The sequence below is a fragment of the Panthera leo genome, chromosome D2, assembly GCF_018350215.1.
Source record: "Panthera leo isolate Ple1 chromosome D2, P.leo_Ple1_pat1.1, whole genome shotgun sequence".
NCBI classification, from domain to species: Eukaryota; Metazoa; Chordata; class Mammalia; order Carnivora; family Felidae; genus Panthera; species Panthera leo.
This window is the reverse complement of record NC_056689.1, coordinates 74,561,749-74,580,656: the sequence shown is the minus strand read 5'-3', so window position 1 is coordinate 74,580,656 and position 18,908 is coordinate 74,561,749. Positions and strand designations below refer to the sequence as shown.

General features: G+C 41.7%; 1 protein-coding gene across 4 annotated transcripts in view; it reads left to right on the top strand.

Moving 5' to 3' along the window:
* The window catches only part of CACUL1 (CDK2 associated cullin domain 1), an 82,868-nt gene extending 64,310 nt beyond the window's left edge, over nucleotides 1-18,558 (top strand). The window contains exons 8-11 of one of the 4 annotated variants that reach the window (XR_006194812.1): nucleotides 5,133-5,176; nucleotides 5,610-5,798; nucleotides 16,466-17,676; nucleotides 17,818-18,558. Coding sequence is in view for 1 of the 4 variants with exons in the window: in XM_042909156.1 (XP_042765090.1) it covers nucleotides 5,133-5,176; nucleotides 5,610-5,650 (85 nt within the window). In the remaining 3 variants the exon portion in view is untranslated. Of the gene's footprint in view, nucleotides 1-5,132; nucleotides 5,177-5,609; nucleotides 11,271-16,465; nucleotides 17,677-17,817 lie in introns of those variants that run through there. The other 3 variants (XR_006194810.1, XR_006194811.1, XM_042909156.1) reach the window with 3 other exon arrangements.
* Nucleotides 18,559-18,908: the final 350 nt, after the last annotated feature.

Genomic DNA, 18,908 nt, shown 5'->3' with positions numbered 1-18,908 from the left:
ATGTCCAGTGGCCAGGTGTTTCCTGACATTAATTGCAGTATTTCCAATAATGGTATTATTTTCATACACAGAATGAAGCCGTTTAATGCGCATAGCATTTTTACTTAGTCATATTTGAAGAGCTGTTCTATTCATACGGTTCAAAAGTCAAGATGATATAAAAAGCATACATTGAGAAGTTTTGCTCCTTCTTGTCTTCCAATCTGTTCCTGCCTCGTTAGGTGACCATTTTATGAGCTGCTGATGATTCCTTTCGGTGTGCCTTTTAATATACCGATGCAAGCAAACACGATATGTGTTCTCATTTTTATTCCTCTCGTACACATTCTGTTGTGTAGCTAGAACTTGTTTAGCCACTCCCCTGTGGATGGCAACTTGAATTGTTTCCGGTCTTGCTGTCACACATGTGCTACAGTGAATACCCTTGTACGTGCATAATTTTGTACCTGTTGCAGGTGGATCTAGAGAGTAAATTCCCGTCAGTGGGATTGCTGAGCCGAAAATAAAAGGCAGGTGTAATTTTGATCAGTATCACCGGTTTTCCCTTCACAGGGGATTGTGCAGTTTTGCACATCAACCAGCAAATTTTGAAAGTACCTCTTCTTTATGGTCTTGCCGGTAGAGTGTGTCGTTACACTTTTGGATTTTCTCTGGTCTGGCAGGTGAAAAATAATTACTCAGAGTTGGTTTCATCTGCATTTCTCTTACGAGTGAGGCTGAGAATATGAACATGTTGTATTTCTTTTTTGGTAAACTGCCTGCTTATGACCTTTGCTTACTTTTCTGTTTGTTAGTCTTTTTTTTCTTGAATTCTGGGGGCTCTCTGTGTGGTGCAGAGATTGTTTGCCCAAGATAAGACCGTTAGTTTTCTCAGTTTGTCTATGACTTTACTCATGGTGGCTTTTTTGTTTTAAGTCATGCAGCAGTTTTTTATTTTTGTGTGATTGTCAGGTTTTTTCTTTATGGCGTATGGGTTTTGAATCGCAGTTCAAAGTTTTTTCTTAAATGTTTTTAAGTGAATGGAAAATAATCTGAGTATACCTTTTATGGTTTTCTTTAATTTAGGCTTACCATAATAGTGAAGTCATTATGCTTTTATTCATGTTTTTATTTGAATGTTTGCTTTTAATTTTAGAGGTGAGTTTATTGATGCCTTTAAAAACTAAACAGCCTTCTGAAAACCTTTATTTCTGTGAAGCACTGTGTGAAGATAGCTCTTGTGGATTTCTCTGAACACCTTGAATTCACCTTCCAGAACAGTGTCTGGAACTATGTAAACACATCAGATATTTTCCTAAGCCTGATTTTGGAACTGGAAGAAGAGGACGGGGTGCAGGCCTGCTTAGTGTGCAGCAGCTCTTAAAATTTGCTCGGGATGAAAGAGGAACTGACTCCATAAATAGTCTAGTGTGACGTTCGTTGCCTTTGTACACGAAGGACTAACACGGCGCTGCTCTGCCGAGGCCAAGTGGGTTGTAGTCGGGAAAGGTCCCTTGGATTTTTGGTGTGTGTTAGAATTTTTGTTTCTCTTAGTGGAATTCTTTCATACAACTTCTGCCTGAAATTTAAATGTTAGTATTTCAAGAGGTGATATGATTAAAATGTTTTATTTTACAAACCAGATTGGGCCCCTTCTGGAATTAAATTAACAACTTCTGCATTACTGTGAGGACTAAAGTCTGCCTCACAGGTTGTGCTGAAGGGTGCTTTGCACAGAGTAGGCTCTGTCTAAGCTGACATTCTTGGACTCACTCCACTCCACTGCTGAGCCGCCCCGCCCCCCATGGAAAGGTGTGCACACATCATATACTTAACAGCTGAGAGAAAGGCTGCCCGTGCTTCCGTGAATCTCCTGTATGTGGGTCTTCTGCCGTCTGCCCTGCCAGACCTGAGGCCTTCTTTGTTCATTATCTGGCTAGGATTGTTTTGGAAGAAATGATGTCCATCGATGCAAAAAACCTTGAGAATATAGTACAGACTGTCTAACCAGAATTCTGTTACTGGCTGTCCTGATTGAGCAGTCATTTTATGATTTATGTCTAACCAGTTACACGATTCCTGCCCAGCTTCACAAACAATTTCTTCATTTAAGATCGTGTTCCATTTACGTGGTGTAGTCCTGAATAGGCATCACACAGCTTTGATGTGGATGGCACAGAGTGTCTTTGAAATGAGGTGTGGATGTTGTCAAATATATCCTTGATTGCAGTTAATGGGCATTTCTCATCGGAGCCGGAGTTCGTGTGCAGCATCTTTATGTACATGGGAATACACGTACTAGACTTAACATATGAGAGCAGAATTTTGTCTTTATCTGTTACTTGCATGATTAAATTTATGATTGGAGGGTGGGGGAGGGCAGGTTGGTATCAAAGATGACATTATGTAATCTTGTTTGGGAACTTCTAACATGAGTGCCCTTAGACGGAACGTTCTCTTTCAAACCAGACTATGGTCTCTTCAGAGCTTGTGCCGAATAGCTTTTAAAGGCAGGTACCTTGCAGAGTACTTGTTACTTGGATTTCTGCAACAAAAATAGAATCTTGCAGGGATCTTGTTGATCTTTTAGTTGAGAGGGTCACTCTAGAATTGGCACTTTTTTATTTAGTAGCAGGGGTCTGGTTTTGAGGGCAGCCATAGCTTGCCAGACTTGGGGCATTAGATAATATCCTTGGCCACATAGATATTTGGCCACATACACAGCCTCTCGCATATATCACATTCACATATCACATTCACATCCCTTTGTGCCTTCTGTTGTTTGCACATCTGTATTATTCTCCTCTTATTTTTACGTGTTCAGCTTTTATTTAACCCTTTGGGAGTGGGAATGAAGGTTGTGTGTACAAGTTGAGGCTCTGGATATAAAATCCTGTGTCTTCCTTTTTGATCAGCATTAACCTACTTGCTTCAGAATATTTGGTGAATGCTTAACTGTGATGATACAGCTGGCTTTGGCCAGGGGTGGTGTTAACAGCAGAGGTGTTAAGAAAGTGGCGTTAGGGCAGATTTGTTGAGAGTTCTTTAGGCTGCCTAAGGCTCGTTGATGCTAGTTCATGCTATGTGCGCTGCATGTTTTTTTTCTCTACGTGCCCAGCCTAGAGAAAAAACCTTCAGAGGCCATTTGGTATCTTCTCTTCCTGCTGGTAATCGAGACTCCTCGCCTTGTCCAGCAAGAGGTTTCTGTCCTGGTCTTGAGCACAGCCAGGGAAGGAGGGTGGGAAACTCTGCTAATCTAGTAAGATCACTCAAAAGCATGAAATAATTACTTGAGCTAGCATTTTCATAATCCATCTGTAGAGGCCATTTATGAATTATTCACTGATTTGTTAATTCAGCAGATACTTATTTTCTGCCCATGTGCTAGACACTATTCTAAGTATTCGGTAAAAATGAGACCCAGTTTTTATGGAGCTTGTGCTCTAATGTTGGGAGATAAATAACGAACATGTACGCAAATTATTTCACATAATAAAACATGCTGTGAACAAACCGAGACAGCATGGGATAAAGAGTGAGTGACCAGAGCACGTGTGAAGGGCTGGTCCAGCCACCTTGAACATGAAACGCCTTCCAAGGAAGAGACATTCCAGTGAGGACGTGGGTGGTGAGACAGCCACGTGGCTAACTAGCGGGAAGAGTGCTGCAGGCAGAGACAAAGGAAAGTACCAAAGTGCTGGCGTGTCCCAGCGCAGAAGGAAAGCCAGCATGGCTGGAGTGTAGTGAACAGAGGTAGAAGATGAGGGTAGGGAGGTAGGCAAGAGCCATGTCTCACAGGACTGGGGAAATGAATTTGAATTGATTTTTAACTGTGATGGAAAGCCACTGAAGGGCTTTAATCAGAGGCATGAAATAATCTTACTTATGCTTTTATGTAAGATGGCTCTGGCTGTGGTCTGGACTAATAATAAGAGTCTTGCAGCTGTGTTAGGGGAGAGATGATGGTGGCTTGAATTGGGAGTGGAGCCATGAAGATGATGGGGAGTGGTTGAGTTTGGATTATGTTTTGCGACAGTATGCTCCAGAGCAAGAGAAAGAAAGAAATCAAGAATGAGCCAGGGTTTTGATCTGAGTAATTGGGCGGATGGTGGTGCCATTTATTGAGGAAGACTGAAGAAGGAGTGGGGGTGGCGTGGAGTCAGACTGCATTCTGGCCATCCTGAACTGCCAGTAGTCCTGACTCACCCAGTTAGATGAGGGGAGACAGCTGGACCTCCTATCTGCAGCATAGGGAAGGAATCAGAGCTGGAGACAGAAACCTGGGAGTCATTGGTATATGGATAGTATTTCAAGTCTTTGCACTGGTATGTATGATCACCATCCTGGCCTGCGGAGAATATATACATGGGGAAGAAAAAGCGGCCAAGGACCATGCTGGGTGGAGCCAAAAGTGTTTAAGGAAGGAAGAGATGGGACAAGGTATATGCTGCTAAGTGACCGAGCAAGGAAAAGCTAGCAAATTGGTTGTATTTACTCATTATAGTTATTTGTCTGGGTTATAGTCTGAGCAACTGGAGAGACAAAGGTAGGATTTACGGGTAGCATTAGGACCTAATCAGAATCTCTTATCTGTAAAGTGGAACTAGAATCTTCTCTAGGTGTCTTAAGATGGAACTGGTTAATATTTATGAAGGCTCATGTTCTTCCACTTGTAGGAAGGGTATTCATGTACATTAAGATTCTGAGATTTTTCTAAAGCCTTAAGCAGTTTTTGGTTTTATAATAAGGCTTTTTTGGGGGGAAGACTTTGAATTATCTTCTATTTCATATTTGAAATGTGCCTTAGTATATGGCGGTCGCTGTGGACGTTTGTAGCAGAACCCAGGTTTATCTTCAAACACATTTTTAGTCTGAACCTATTTCTAGAACCCAGTGTAAGCCATTTTTCTAGATAATCCTTCCTTTATTTAATAGCGTTTTATATTTAAAAGACAACACCTTTTAGCTAAGAATATTCAGGTTATAAATGACTGTACTGCTGTTGAAGTTTAATGCCTATTTTAAGATAGGTTGTTAGAATTGAAATACTTGCTTTCCTTGTATTACCAGTTATGTCAATTCACTTCTCCCATTTGGATGTATGAAGATGTCTGTGTAATCTGGTTGATTCCCTGTTCTTTTCTTATCCCCAGAGGTGACCAGTCCCGGAAAAGAGCTGGGGATGAGTTGGCTTATAGTAAGTAATGATGTTCCTTACCATTTCTGATGGTTCTATTACGTAAGGCAGCTGCTGGTGGTGACCGTACGGTGAGTGTGGCCGTGTCCACAGTGCTCTTGATGGTGGTCTCACGAGGCTGTCCGTGTGATCAAGTTCACGCTGTTTTGCCAGCTGGGACGGCTCCGAAGTCCAGTGGGGGCGGTGGTTCTCAAGCAGCTGTCAAGAGCCTCTTGGATTCTTTAGTCTCTGCTAGAGTGTGGTAGTGATCCAGTCTCCTTTCTGATGATGTAGCCTCCTTTCACTTGGCTCACTTTTTTTTTTTTTTTTAACCTCCTTTTGGGGGATCGGGAGAGGGGTGAGAACTATGTATTAAATAAACAGATTCTTAGCATTATGAGATGCCGTCTGCTGTTCATACCTTTTCCTGTCGCAATGTTTTTTGTTTTTCCAGACAGCTCATCAGCGTGTGCAAGTTCCAGAGGGTACAGATAGTGCACGTGTCGAATGTACTTTCCTTCCCGGAAAGAGGACACACTGGAGCTGCAGAGACTGCATTGGGAGCACAGCGGGGGCCCTGCAGACACTCAGGAGCTCTGTCGCAAAGTTGTTCTCGGAAGAGGATGTTGGACTTCTTACTTTGGTTCGTAATTTTAAAAGACAAATAACTAACAAAAACAAAAACCAGTCCGTTGCTGCTAGACTCGGGGATGATTTTGAAACGGGACAATCTTTTAATGAGTTTATCTACAGATTCCGTGAGGAACAGGCGTCTTGAAAAGCGACCGTCGCTAAGGGAAATCCAGCAGCGACCGTCAGCAGCTTCCTCCAAAAGTATAAGAGCAGAAGAATTTTTTTTTTTTCTTTCTAAAGCACTTGCTTTGTTCATTTGCGGATGCGGCACTTCAGCACATTGGCTTTTACACATCGAGATCTCTTTTGCTTTGAAATCGAGCAGATCATTACAATGCAGTGTTTTTTACCCATAACTAAAACAAACCCCGTTTAAGAGAGTTGGTCTTTGTTTAGCGTTAGAAAGTCGTGTTCAAGGAAAATGCTAATAACTCTGCTTCTGCTATAACATCTCCCCTCACCAGTTCACACCTGTTTTCTACTCTGTGCCTTGAGCTTTGTGCACTTTGCAACTCCGTGACCAGTCGTTCGACTCCCGGATGCTTTCTGAAAAAGCTTGTGGTGTCACAGACTGACCCACTGAGGTGGCAGGTGTGGCTTTAGCAGGATACTAGTAAGTAAGCGGGAAGGTAGAAACACGTTGCTCATTGGTCAGATTCCCCCCTGCCTCACCTGTGGCATATTCATGCTGATGTCGGGGACCAACTCTTACAGAACATATCCATTCCCTCCGTCACTTCCATGATCTCACCCGCTGCTGTAGCGTTGGCATGATGCTAGCGTAGGATGGGCTGTCCTCTAGCACCAAAACTCCCTTTTTCAGGACAGTGGAGACTTACCAGAGGGTGACAGCTAGTTACTAGGATACTCCGGGGAGCAGGTATGGTTATTGAATCCAGATAGAATCAGTGGTGTGGCATTCCTGATCCATTTCATTGTAAATGGGTGAGACAGGTACTTCAAAAAAAATGTCTGCAGTCTGCATCTTTTGTAGCATTATATTCGAGTATAACAGAGGAGAAGTAACACTGCTGTTTTGAAGCTTCGTTCCAGCTGTGACACAGCTCTTTTTTTTTTCTACACCCACAGTGCTATTTAGTTTCTTATAAAAGACTCTAAAGCTTATTCTAGCCGTTTTGGGAAGGCAAAGAAAAATAGATGTGGCAGGTGAAAATATCTTTCTCCTCAATTTTGCTTGAATCTAAATCGAGCATATGCTTGACTGTATTTGGCCACGTGACACTAATATTTAGCTCTTCGGAGAACTTGGGGCAAAACCAGATGGATCAGGGATACTGCCACGCTTCTGATTGTCGGGTTTTTCATAGAGTGGCCTCTGCCAGTTCACTCTGTCCTTTTTGGGGGAGCAGGCTGGGTGGGAGAGTTAGAAGTGTGACAGTAGGAGCAAGTAAGTGCTCTAGTAGAAGTCCTCTATTTGTAAAACTACTATTCCGAGAAGTCAGCGTACAAGTTGGCAGATTTATTTTTTAAGTACTTCTCAACCAGAGCTGGATTTCGTGGAGGACTTTGAATTGGACTCATTTAACCCTGTGAGCATCTTGGGTTGTACTGATACACACTGAATTACTGGAAGCATATATACAGGTTCTCACTGTGCCCTAGACAGTTTGATTCGCTACCCCAGTAGCATTCTGGTATCAGGGAAGAACTCCACTCTGTCGTGAAGTCCACATTTTACTTTCTCAATGGAACGCTTGCCGCAGGCTTATAAATAACACCTGCAACTAAAGTCTCCCCTGAGTGGTTTCAGGAATATTTCTGAAAGGAATAAAATTGGGATGCTTCTTTAAATGTGGATGAATTCTTCATTATCCTCATAATGTACCCAAATGCTTTTTCTGGGAGAGTGTTTCTTTGGCTAACAGGGGAACTTCTCTACAAAAGCATTGTATTATGATGTGAATTGGTGTTAAAATCTTTGGATGCTTTTGCATTATTAAGTTAATGGAGAAACATTTTATGTTGTCTTCTTTTTCTTATTATATATGTGTTAACAAAAAGTGGACAAAGTTTGCAAAATTCAGCTTCTCTAAATATTTGCACAGCATCTGCAGCTAGCTATGGGCCAGGGCGTGGTACTGCGAGGCCGTGAGTGGAAGGCCCTGTAGAAAGAAGATACACGTTCTCCTAGTGCATGTGACGTGGTTGTTACCTGTTGGCCCCTTGAGGTACATTGCAGTATGGAAAACCTATTTCTTCGTTTTTGAGTAGAAATTGACCTTGCTTCTTTAATTGGGTTTCTTAACAGAATTCTTAGTCTGCAACACGAGGGGAGATCAGAGTTGCCCTCCGTTTTGTATTGACAAAGCACCGTTTACCAGAAAGTGTTTTCTTCTCACGTTTACTTGTGTTCTTCTTTGCCCGTACAGTGTCTAGTTTCTCCACCCCAGTTGAATCCTGGCTTTTGTGGGGCCCAAATCATTGAGGGCAGAACACTGTCCACGGATTGTCTGGTTAATCGGCACGTAGTTGCTTCGGCAAGCCTGACCGCCAAGCATGTGCAGCCTGAAACCAGGCTCTCCAAAAGAAAGCAGTTCAGTCACCTCGAAATAATGCCGTGTCCAAGTCATTGGTAATTGTAATTGAGAGACGGTACTTTCAGAGTTGGCCTCCTGCTTCAGTAACAGTGTCATCTCCTGTTCCCCGTTGTCACAGCTTAACCCTAACCCGACAGGATCTACTTGTTTTCTGTGGAGCGGAAAGCAAAGCCCGGTATAGCGACTCTGAACAGTTCGTAGGTAGAGTTAGAAGAAACACAAACCCGGAGGCAGGAGTTGTGCGTTGGTCAGGTTTGTGGGAAAGTCACTTTTTTTTTCCTGTCCCTTTTACAAATTTGAGGCAGTTCCTCTCTCCCTTTCTTTGAGGCGTGGGGTGAACACTGACCTGTGAGCGAGATCGCAGGGGAACAGGTGCCCGTGGCCGTTCGTGCTGCGTGTGCGTCCCTAGTGCGCCGGCCCCGTAAAGCTGCCGCTTCCCTCGCTATAAATGCCACGCTTTCTGTCAGGTTGCAGATTTGCACACGTGAAGAATTCCTCAGGAAGAGTTTGCACATGCATCGCCTCGCAATATTCTGTACTGACCGAACAAGGGATTTGAAAGTTTTTCAGCACAAAAGGAGAACTTCAGAGTGGTGGTCTGTGCACCCGTTCTAGCAAAGGTAATGGTGATCTAGCAAACACGATCGGTTTCTGCAGTTATAAAGTGAGCAGGGGCACTTGCATCATAGTATTTAAATAAGGCTGTTTAATCTCCAGAGTGGCCCTTCCAGATTTTATCTTCTTTTCTTATCGAGACTAGTTATATTTTCGTCTGTGTTTTCTCTGTTTTAGGGCAGTTAATATTTTCCATGGTAATTACAGAGGCATTGCCCTTGAGCTAAAATTCAGTTGTTTAATAAGCAGCTATTGTTAAAATAACTGAACCTTGTTTTATGAATATACACTAATCTGAGATAGTAAAAAAAAAAATTAAAAAGCTGCATTAGGTATCCAGTCAGTTTGGATGTTTTGAGTTGATTTTTTTTATGGTGTCTCATTGCGCTTCAGAGTATTATGTTTACTTTACCCCAGGTCTAGGCCTCTTAAGGACTTTAAAATTTAAGATCAGAATGTGAATCCCTTGACTAGCATAGGTTTATAGGACCTTTTCAGTTGTGATTGCAGTTTTCAATAAGCTTGCCTAAGAAGAAGTTCACGTTTATCAGAAGTTAAGATAGAAGTTATAGGAGTTCTTGGAGAAATGGCTTTCTTGTTACTTTCATTACCTTGTTGCAGTTTGCCCCAGTTTCTGGCCACCAGAATCCATGAAAGGACCCCTGTTCTTTTTCAAGGGTAGTGATTCCTGTTTTGTCCCCACTGGTGATTAACTAAGTCACTGACGCTTTCCCTCCTCCCCTGGCCAGGACCCCATTTTGAACTTCTTTCCAGAGCCGAGTGGCACAAGTCCATACACTGATTCTGCTGACGGTGGTGGTGTGGCTGTGGGAGAATTAGAATCCTCATCAGAGGTACATTCTTGACCTCAGTACATACTGTACCCCTGCTGGTGGGAAATTTATCTTCATTTCTGGTTGGATTGCATTGTTCAGAAAAATGTTAATGGTTTATAATTCTAGGAAATTTATAGAGTGGCTCTGGGGTAAATTTTGTGGTTTGAAAAAAAAATTTTTGTATTGATTTTAACATGTCATTTCAATGTGGTGACGATGTACTAAATGCAATAGGACTGTGGATATTCTCTTAGAAGGGTATGTTTTGTTAAACAGATGGCAATTTAATTGCTCTCATTAGCCCTGTTTGTCAATATTACAGCCATGCAATTCAGGAGAAATTAATTCAGATGTGACGTTGTGGGGAACTGTGGCTGGACACAGGAATGTTTGTGAATAAATGGGAGTCAAAGACAGACAAGAGGCTCTTGCCAGCCACCTGCACAGCCAGAGCAAGGAGGAAGCAATGAAGTCTAATCCCTGGTGGTGCTTCTTTGTCGGAAAGCATGGTGGAGCTTAGAACAGGGTGTTCTGTACATCAGTTCTTCTGTTAATCTAAGAACAACAAAATTGTCAATGAAACTCTTTTCGATTGGGGATTAAAGCCACTGACTTTGGCTCTGACCTTTAACTCTGGATGGATTTGGAATCACTCCTTCTGTATTAGGGTGTATAACCGTCACTCTAAAACATTGTGGTTAATGAAATAAATCTTGTACAGATGTCCTTGGCTTGTTATGTTGATACTTGGTTCATTGGAACTTTGTTATGGCACAGAACATAGGATTTTGCTTATGGTGTATTCACAATTCCCTCTTAAACGATAAGCACACTCAGCACATGTCTGTTCTGTCGTGGATAATCAGTGGCATGGTGAGTGTCCATCTTGACCTCTGTACCAGCGATAAAAGAAACGGGGTGTGTGTATTTATATACATTTAGTACATAGTCTGCATACGTATGTAGTATCTATACCTATGTACATATATGTGTCGTTTTCTTCTTTAAACACTGGCACATTGTAGACCTTTAATCAGAACTTTTGACTTGTGGTTGTTTGCACTGATGACACCATGCTTTAAAAAAATAACCCCCCTGTGTTTTCTTGCTGTGATATTAGTATTATCCCCTAGGGTGTTGTGCTCCCTCTTGCCAGTTTTAGTTCCTCTCACTTTCTCTATACAAATGTTCTTCCTGACAGTGTGCTCAGAATGCCGGTTTTCAACTTCCGTCCTCCTCTTGTTTAAAACCCAAGCTGTGTTGTAGTAACACCCACTCTTAGATTACCATACCCAGCGGGGTTCTGTGACTGTCTTTTCTTTTTCTCTGCATTTAAGTCACCTGACAGTTGCCTTCTTCAGCTTTTTCTTTTTCTTTCCCCAGCCAGGTAGGGAGTTGTTTAAATCCTCTCCCCTCTCTTACAGCAGATTTTGTTTTTTACGGAGTATAAAACTTTTCTACTAGAGTCAGTTCTTTAAGTGTGCTTGTGTGTGTTTATTTCCTCTATTGGAATGTGTCTTTAATAATCTAGAATTCCAGAACATTTTGCATTTCAAAGAACGTGTTTTGGTAGAAGGACTATCCTACACGTAATCTGAGAGCAAATGTTTGTCTCAGCTTAATGGAGTTGTGTGTTCTTGGGTAAGGTTATTTTTCTGAACTTCAGTGTCCCCATATTAAGCCCATTTCCCTCCCCAAATTACTCACGATGGAGAGTCTCTGCATAGTGCAATGGGCTTAATTGGCCAGAAGGATATAACAGTTTTAAACTCAATTACGCCCCTAAGTGACTAATAATATACCTCAAAATATGTATTTTTAAAAATGGCCATACCTACAAAGAGAAATACATTAATCTACCAGTATAATAGGTGTTTGAAACATACCTCCCTCATGAGTTAATAGATCATGAAGAAGACAAAAAGCATAATGATGAAGGGCATAGAAGATTTAAATAGCACAGCTAATAAATTAGACCTGATGGAGATATCTAAAATCACCTTGCACCTTCCAATAAGACAATAAGCATTTTTTGCAAATTAAATCTAACATTGTATTTAGAGTATAACAAATGATGACCACAGTGGATTTACCTGAGGAAGCAAGTTGGTTAATATTAGAAGATCAATCAGTGTAACTCATCTGTTAACAGATTAACATATGATCAGACTGTGAAAATCCAAAGAGTCTGCAAGGCAGATGAGAAGACTTAAGAGTTTATCAAGTTCACTGGAACAAAATCAACATGTGAATGTCAATTACATTTCCATGCGTCAAGCAACAAGCTATAACGTCTTAAGATTTTAATTGTAATTAAGAAAATTTACAGTAGGAACAAAACAGTATAAAGTATAGAAGAATAAATCTTAAGAGCTATATAAGCCTTTTAATGAGAAAACGATGATGGAAAAAAACCCCAACACCTTGATTGACCTAAATAAATGGGAGATATGGATAAGAAGATCATCTAGGTCGCAGCTCTTTGTTCAAATTGATTAGTAAATTAATGCAATCCCAACAAAAAATCCCAATGGTTTTCACTGTGGTACTTGACAAGCTGATCCCATAATGTGAATGCAAGAGCAAAGGGCCAAGGATATTCAAAACATTACTAAAAAACAATGAAGTGTGAAGGGAACTAGCACTACCAGATTTAAAAGCTTACTCTAAAATGAAAAACAAAACCAGAAGCCATTTACTCAGACATCTGAAGAAACAACAACAAAAAACTTACGTAAAATGTAGTCATTAAAACAATGTGGGATTGGTACAGAGATCACAAGTGGAGGAACAGACAAGGTTGAAGAGCTCAGAAACTGACCCACTTAGTACGGGAACTTAATTTTTAAAAGGAGGTCAGTGCAGACCAGTCGGGGGGGGGGGGGCGGAGCGGAGAATGGATTATTTAATAAACAGTGCTTGAATAACTTTTCACAAAGGAAAAAAGTGAGTTGGGCCCCCCTCTACCTTGCACCAGCTGCAAAAAGCAATCCCAGGCGCATTCAAGATTCACTTAAGAAAGTTAAAACTATGAAACTTTTAGAAGACAATAAATACAGAAGGATATTTTTATGGGGCACCTGGGTGGCTCATTCAGTTAAACATCCAACTCTTGGTTTCGGCTCAGTCATGATCTCCCAGTTTGTGAGTTCGAGCCCCACGTTGGGATCTGCGTTGACATTGCAGAGCCTGTTTTGGATTCTCTCTCTCCCTGTCTTTTGCCCCTCCCCAGCTTGGTCTCTCTTTTTCTCTCTCAAAAATAAATAAACTTAAAAAAAGAAAAGGATATTTTTACGACTTTGGGGAAGGGCAGGATTTTGTAAACAAAAGAGGAAGTGCAGACCATTGAAAGAGGAATAATTTGGCTATAAAGTTCAGAAACTGGAAAAACTTAGTACATTGTTTAGGGTAGGGATTCATGAGTAGTAAAACTAAAGAAAACAAAGATTAACATTTAAGATCATAGTTTCTTGGGGGTGGGGTGGAAGGAAAGCAGAGAGGAACACAGGCTGATAAACCCTTGATAGAGGTTGATAGAGGGGCGTTTTGACCGTTGTAAATAGATCAGTTCTTGAGTTAACATGTATATTCGGTGCAAAGCCAATCCAAATGCCAAAGAGTATTTATTTTTAATACAAATTAAAAATTCACATGGAAGTATAAACAGATGATAATAGGATCTTCATTGAAAGGGGAGAAAAAAGGGAACTTGCTCTACCAAAAAAATTGTTTTTAAGTGCAATTAAATTTTTACACTCATATAAAAATAGACAAAATCAATGGAAAAGAGTTTAAAAAATAGACTCCGATGCTTTTAAGAATTTAGAGTACTCTAAAGGTGGCTTCTTGAAATAATTCTGACCATGATGGATTATTCAGTAAAAGGTGCTGGTTTAAGTAGAGAAAATTAAATTTATTCCCATCATACCATTCACCAAAAGAAATTCCATTTGGACTAAAAATTTTAAAAGGGTAAGTTACAAAAACTTGAAGACAATATAGTTAGTATTTGGGAGGATTGGAGAAGTTTCTTCTAAGGATGTAAGCAGTAGCATGAAACATTGCTTTCCAAACCAGTCACCTGTGTGCACGTAGAACACCACCCCCAGCATGTGTATATAGACCTGTATATTTTTAAATTAATGTTTATGTACTATACTAAGACACATAGGCAAGAAAAAAAAAAAAAGAAATAGAAAAAGTGAAAATGTTTTAAAATACCTTTTGTGTGTATTGTAAAAAAATACCTTTTGCTCTTTCTAAAAAATTTTTTTTCTTTTAGAGCTATATGATTAAAAAATGCTTCATTTTTCAAACTTCTAATTTTAACATTTTGTGATAAAAAATAATTTCTGGTTTTAAGGTAAGTTTATTTGAATGCTGGGTTTTAATGGCTATTGTAGCTAAAAAAGCCACTTGATTAAGATCTGAGTATCCAAATGACTGCTTACTGAAAAACAATGCTCATTTTCAATTCCATCTACTAGTCTTAAAAAGTGTTTGTTGAAATCTTTATAATAAATTTCCATCTTTCTCACTGTCAGTAACTTGTTCTTGCTCAATTGCAAGTGTGGCATTTTTATTGTTGGTATATATTAAAAAAAAAAAAACAAAAAAAAAACGGGCTCAAAACCTACTGAAACTCCTGTTTGGATTTCATATCCCAAGCTTTCAGTGTGCACTTATGAGAGTTTATAGGTGACAGTTTTTGGTAACACATTTTGGTAAAGTTGAAGTATGTCTGACCATTTTGAAAGTGCTTTTAACATGAATTCCTTTGGAAAAAATAGCTACTTTCTTAATGTTAGAATGTCATCTTTACCTTGAAGGATCAGATAAAGTGGTTGTTGTTTTTTTTAATACCTTCCCATTCCATATTACAGACAGGCACTGGTCCGTAATAGAGCATTGCAAGGGTGCCCTTATGTCAGATAACATCCATGAGACCACTTGGCTCTGTGGGGACATACAAAATAAGTATTCTGCAAGATGGCGCCATTGTCAATGGCTGCACTTTGTGGAGCTCAAACTGCTTCTTGAAGCACGTACCTCACGTTTTCTGCGTGCTACCTAGCCACTTACATAGGCACTGTGTTAATGAAGTTTGGGTAAAGCTTCTTTACTCTTTTTTTTTTTTTTTTTTTTTTTAATGTTTCTTTATTTTTGAGAGAGGAGACAGAGCACAAGCAGGGGAGGGGCAGAGAGAGAGGGAGACACAGAATCGGAAGCAGGTTCCAGGCTCCAAGCTGTCAGCACAGAGCCCAACTCGAGGCTTGAACCCACGAACTGCGAGATCATGACCTGAGCCGAAGTTGGACGCTCAAGCGACTGAGCCACCCAGGCGCCCCTCTTCTTTACTTTTAAAAACATAATTGGCTCCTGATTTCTTCCTGCACCTCTGTGGATCATCTTGTTTACTTCAGAGGCCACTAGCTTAAATATTAAGGAAGGTGAATTACCTCACAGAAATTACAAGATTGGGCAGTTCCAGGATCAATAAATGTGGCAGCTCATGGATGTCATCAAGGACCCAGGTTCCTTCCGGCTTTCTGCTCTGCCAGCCTCCATATGTGAGCTTCGTTCTGGAATTGCTTCCCGCAGGGTCTTGGCTCGCACGGTTGCCAGACATGAGGCCAACCACTTGAGAAGAAGACCTTGTTTCCCAGTTTTTTTTTTTTTTTTTTTTTTTTTTTTTTTTTAAGAGCAAAGAAACTTGCTCATGAGCCCACCTGCATGGTTCCTCTCACTTTTCACTAGGGAAGTTGGGATACATAAACATGCCCAAACTAATAACCGGGAAAGAGATTGGGACCACTGTGGCAGACTTAAATAAGTCTCACCTCTTGGGGCTTCGGTTGGGCTCACCTTCCCACTGACTCAAGAGGAGGATGTGCTAGAACTGAGCCATGTCTCTGTTAGGAAGACGGAAGAGAAAATGGCTGTTGGCAACTATCGGTTTGTTTGGATCTACCGCACGGGGGGATGACTACTGCTACTCAGGAGCCTCAGGGAGATGCCAAAAACAACCCCTCTGATTCTACATCAACTTTGTTTTCCACACACGTACACAAAAACCAACTCTTACCAATTCTCATTCAGAATGAACTGATGTACTCTTGTTTGAAAGTCATGGTAGTCCAGGTCTAGAATCCATAAGCAACAAGGATATAGGCACACCCCTGACTGGAATAGCCAGGGAACTGTAAAGAACCCAAAGCTGGGAAGAGCTTGAGCTACCTGAACACAGGCCCAAGAAAACCCAAGTCCCTGGCTGGGAAAATTTCTCTCTTGGGTATGACTAGTTTCACCTATAACAAAAATAAGACCATGTTGTTGAGCTAGTGCTTGGTAAACACATCCTCTGTCAATGAAAAAAGATGGCTCAAATAGCCTAAGAGAGGGAAAGGAAATAGATGTGAACTAAACACCTACTTTATGGTAGTGGCTGCTGTTTACTGGCCATCTGCCTGTGTGGCAGGTGCTTTATGCAAATTTTAAGAGCATTTGAGCAAGGCAATTAGTGCTACTCTACTGAAGTGTAGGCAGCTTCTAGCCTGGTCCTCAGTGATCCCCGCCTCCTGGTATTCATTCACCCTTGAGAGTGAGCTGGACCTAATGACTCTTCTCATGAATACAGCAAAAGTGATGGGTGTCTCTTCTGTAATTAGATTAGAGAAGACTGACATCCGCCTTACTGGTGTATACTCTGGCTCTTCTTACTTGCTTACTTGAATGTAAAGGCCCACCTGGCAAGGAACTGAGTATAGCATGGGGCCAACAGCCAGCAAGGAACTGAGACCTTCAGTACCAGCCCATGAGGCACTGAATTCTACCAACAGCTGCTGAGCGAACTTAGAAGTGGATCTTGCCCCACTTGAACACAACGAGGATTTCTGCCCTGGCCAACACCTTGATCATAGCCTTGTGAGAGATGGTGAGCCAAAGAACTTAGCCAAGCTGTGCCCAGATTCCTGCTCCAAGGAAACTATGAGGTAATATATACATGGTGTTTTGAGCCACTACATTTTGGAGTAATTTGTTACAGAGCAATAGATAACAATTATGAGATAGTCAAGATGTCAGAGATTTAAAAACTCGTCCAAAGTTACATAGCAGCGGCAGATTTGAGCCTTCATCTGCCAGGATGCTTTTGTCTCTACCACCTGATGATCCTGACAGCCTCCGGTGGAGGTAAGCTCTGTCCCAGTGTAATTCTTAAGACCCACTGATCATACCTCCCTAGCCGAAGCTGTTCAACCATGTCTATAATAACCTTAGGAGAGAACCTTCTCCACTGAGGTTCCATGACAGGAGCCCTAGAGAAAATGGTTTGAACAGTTTTGTTTTTGTTTTTTTCACTTTTCCCAAGGTTGGCACATGGCTTCTAGATGCACAGAGAGAAGTTCCGTATACTGGGTGCCTTTAGGGCATAAGGGATTAATTCTCTCAGAAACCCTGGTTGAGAAGGGCTAGTGGGGAGAGAGAGGCAGAGCAGGAGGAAACCATGAGGTGTGCTCTGGGGAGAAAAATGCCCTGAGTATCCCCTGGGACAGATTTTCCTCATGAAGCAGCCTCAAAAGCTACTAGTGAAGCCAGGAACTACACACACACACACACACACACACACACACACACACACACACACACACACACACGAGTCCCCTAGGGCCAGTGCTCAAGGCCAGTCTGTGGCTCTCCTCTGGTGATAATAGGGTGAGGCCTTCACTGGATGGGGTACTTGAGTCCCACTTGCACTGTTTCCTGTATTTTCCAGGGGCATCGGGAGGTGGGAGGAGCCACAGGAAAGGCCTGTCCTCTCAGGCAGCACTATCTGTTGGCATGAAGTCCAATGGCGCTCTTGGGAAGCGAGAGATTTCAGGTAGTGTTTTTGAGCCACATGGGCTCTTTTATGGACTGTCGTGTCCCTATGCCTGAAAACACCTCTTGGAATACTGCTTGAGTACGTTATTCTCCCCCAGCTATTTGTTCATGTGTCATCTGCTATCCTGTACCCCTTTAGGTATCCTGTACCCCCCGATAGGATGTACCGAGGAGGATACTTCACCTCTGTGGTATTTCCTCCAAAATCCATAACCTCAGTCTACACACAAGAAAACGTCCGACACATCCAAAGTGAGGGACTTTCTACGGGACACCTGACTGCTCCCTCGTCAGAGGTGTCAAGGTCGTGAAAAATGAGGAAAGACCAAAATCTGCCTCGGATTAAGGTGACTGTGGAGACAGGGAGACTTAAGTGCAGCGTGGGATCCTGGGATTGAGAAAAGATATTTGTGGAAAAGCTGGAGAAATTGGAATAAACTTCGTGGCTTAGTTAATAGCGCTGGACCAGTGATGATTCCCTAGTTTTGATAAACGTACCAAACCTAAGGTTTTAACACTCAGGGATAACGGGGGAAGAATTTATAGAAACCCTCTGTACGATCTTTGCAACTCTTCCATAAATCTAAAACTGTTTCCCAAAAGTTTTTGAAAAATTCCATGGGTTTCTCACGGTTATAAGGTGGTGTGAAATAACAGTCCTCAAGGAATCTGAGCTTCTAATTCCTCTTTCAGAAGCCGTACAGGGAGCCACGATAATTCCAATGTGCACGTGGCTGTTGGGTCTCGTGGCTGATCGCCAAGCTCTGTCATAAAAAAAAATCCGTGTTGAGATGACATAAGTGTTTATCTTCAAATCTGAGAGTCTGAGCTCAACAAGCTGTGTTGTTTTTTTTTTTTTTAATTTTTTTAACGTTTATTTATTTTTGAGACAGAGACAGAGCATGAACGGGGGAGGGTCAGAGAGAGAGGGAGACACAGAATCCGAAACAGGCTCCAGGCTCTGAGCAGTCAGCACAGAGCCCGATGTGGGGCTCGAACTCACGGACCGCGAGATCATGACCTGAGCCGAAGTTGGACGCTCAACCGACTGAGCCACCCAGGCACCCCAACAAGCTGTGTTTTATTCCTACTGTCCTCTTGCTGGTGTTGACAGTACATTTTTGGCTTTCCAATCAGGGATTGGAGAATCGGATGGACATTGGTATTACCAGCCTAGCTTTATGTGAAATGACATCGTAACCCATCAACCCATCAGAGGCAGCTTCGAAA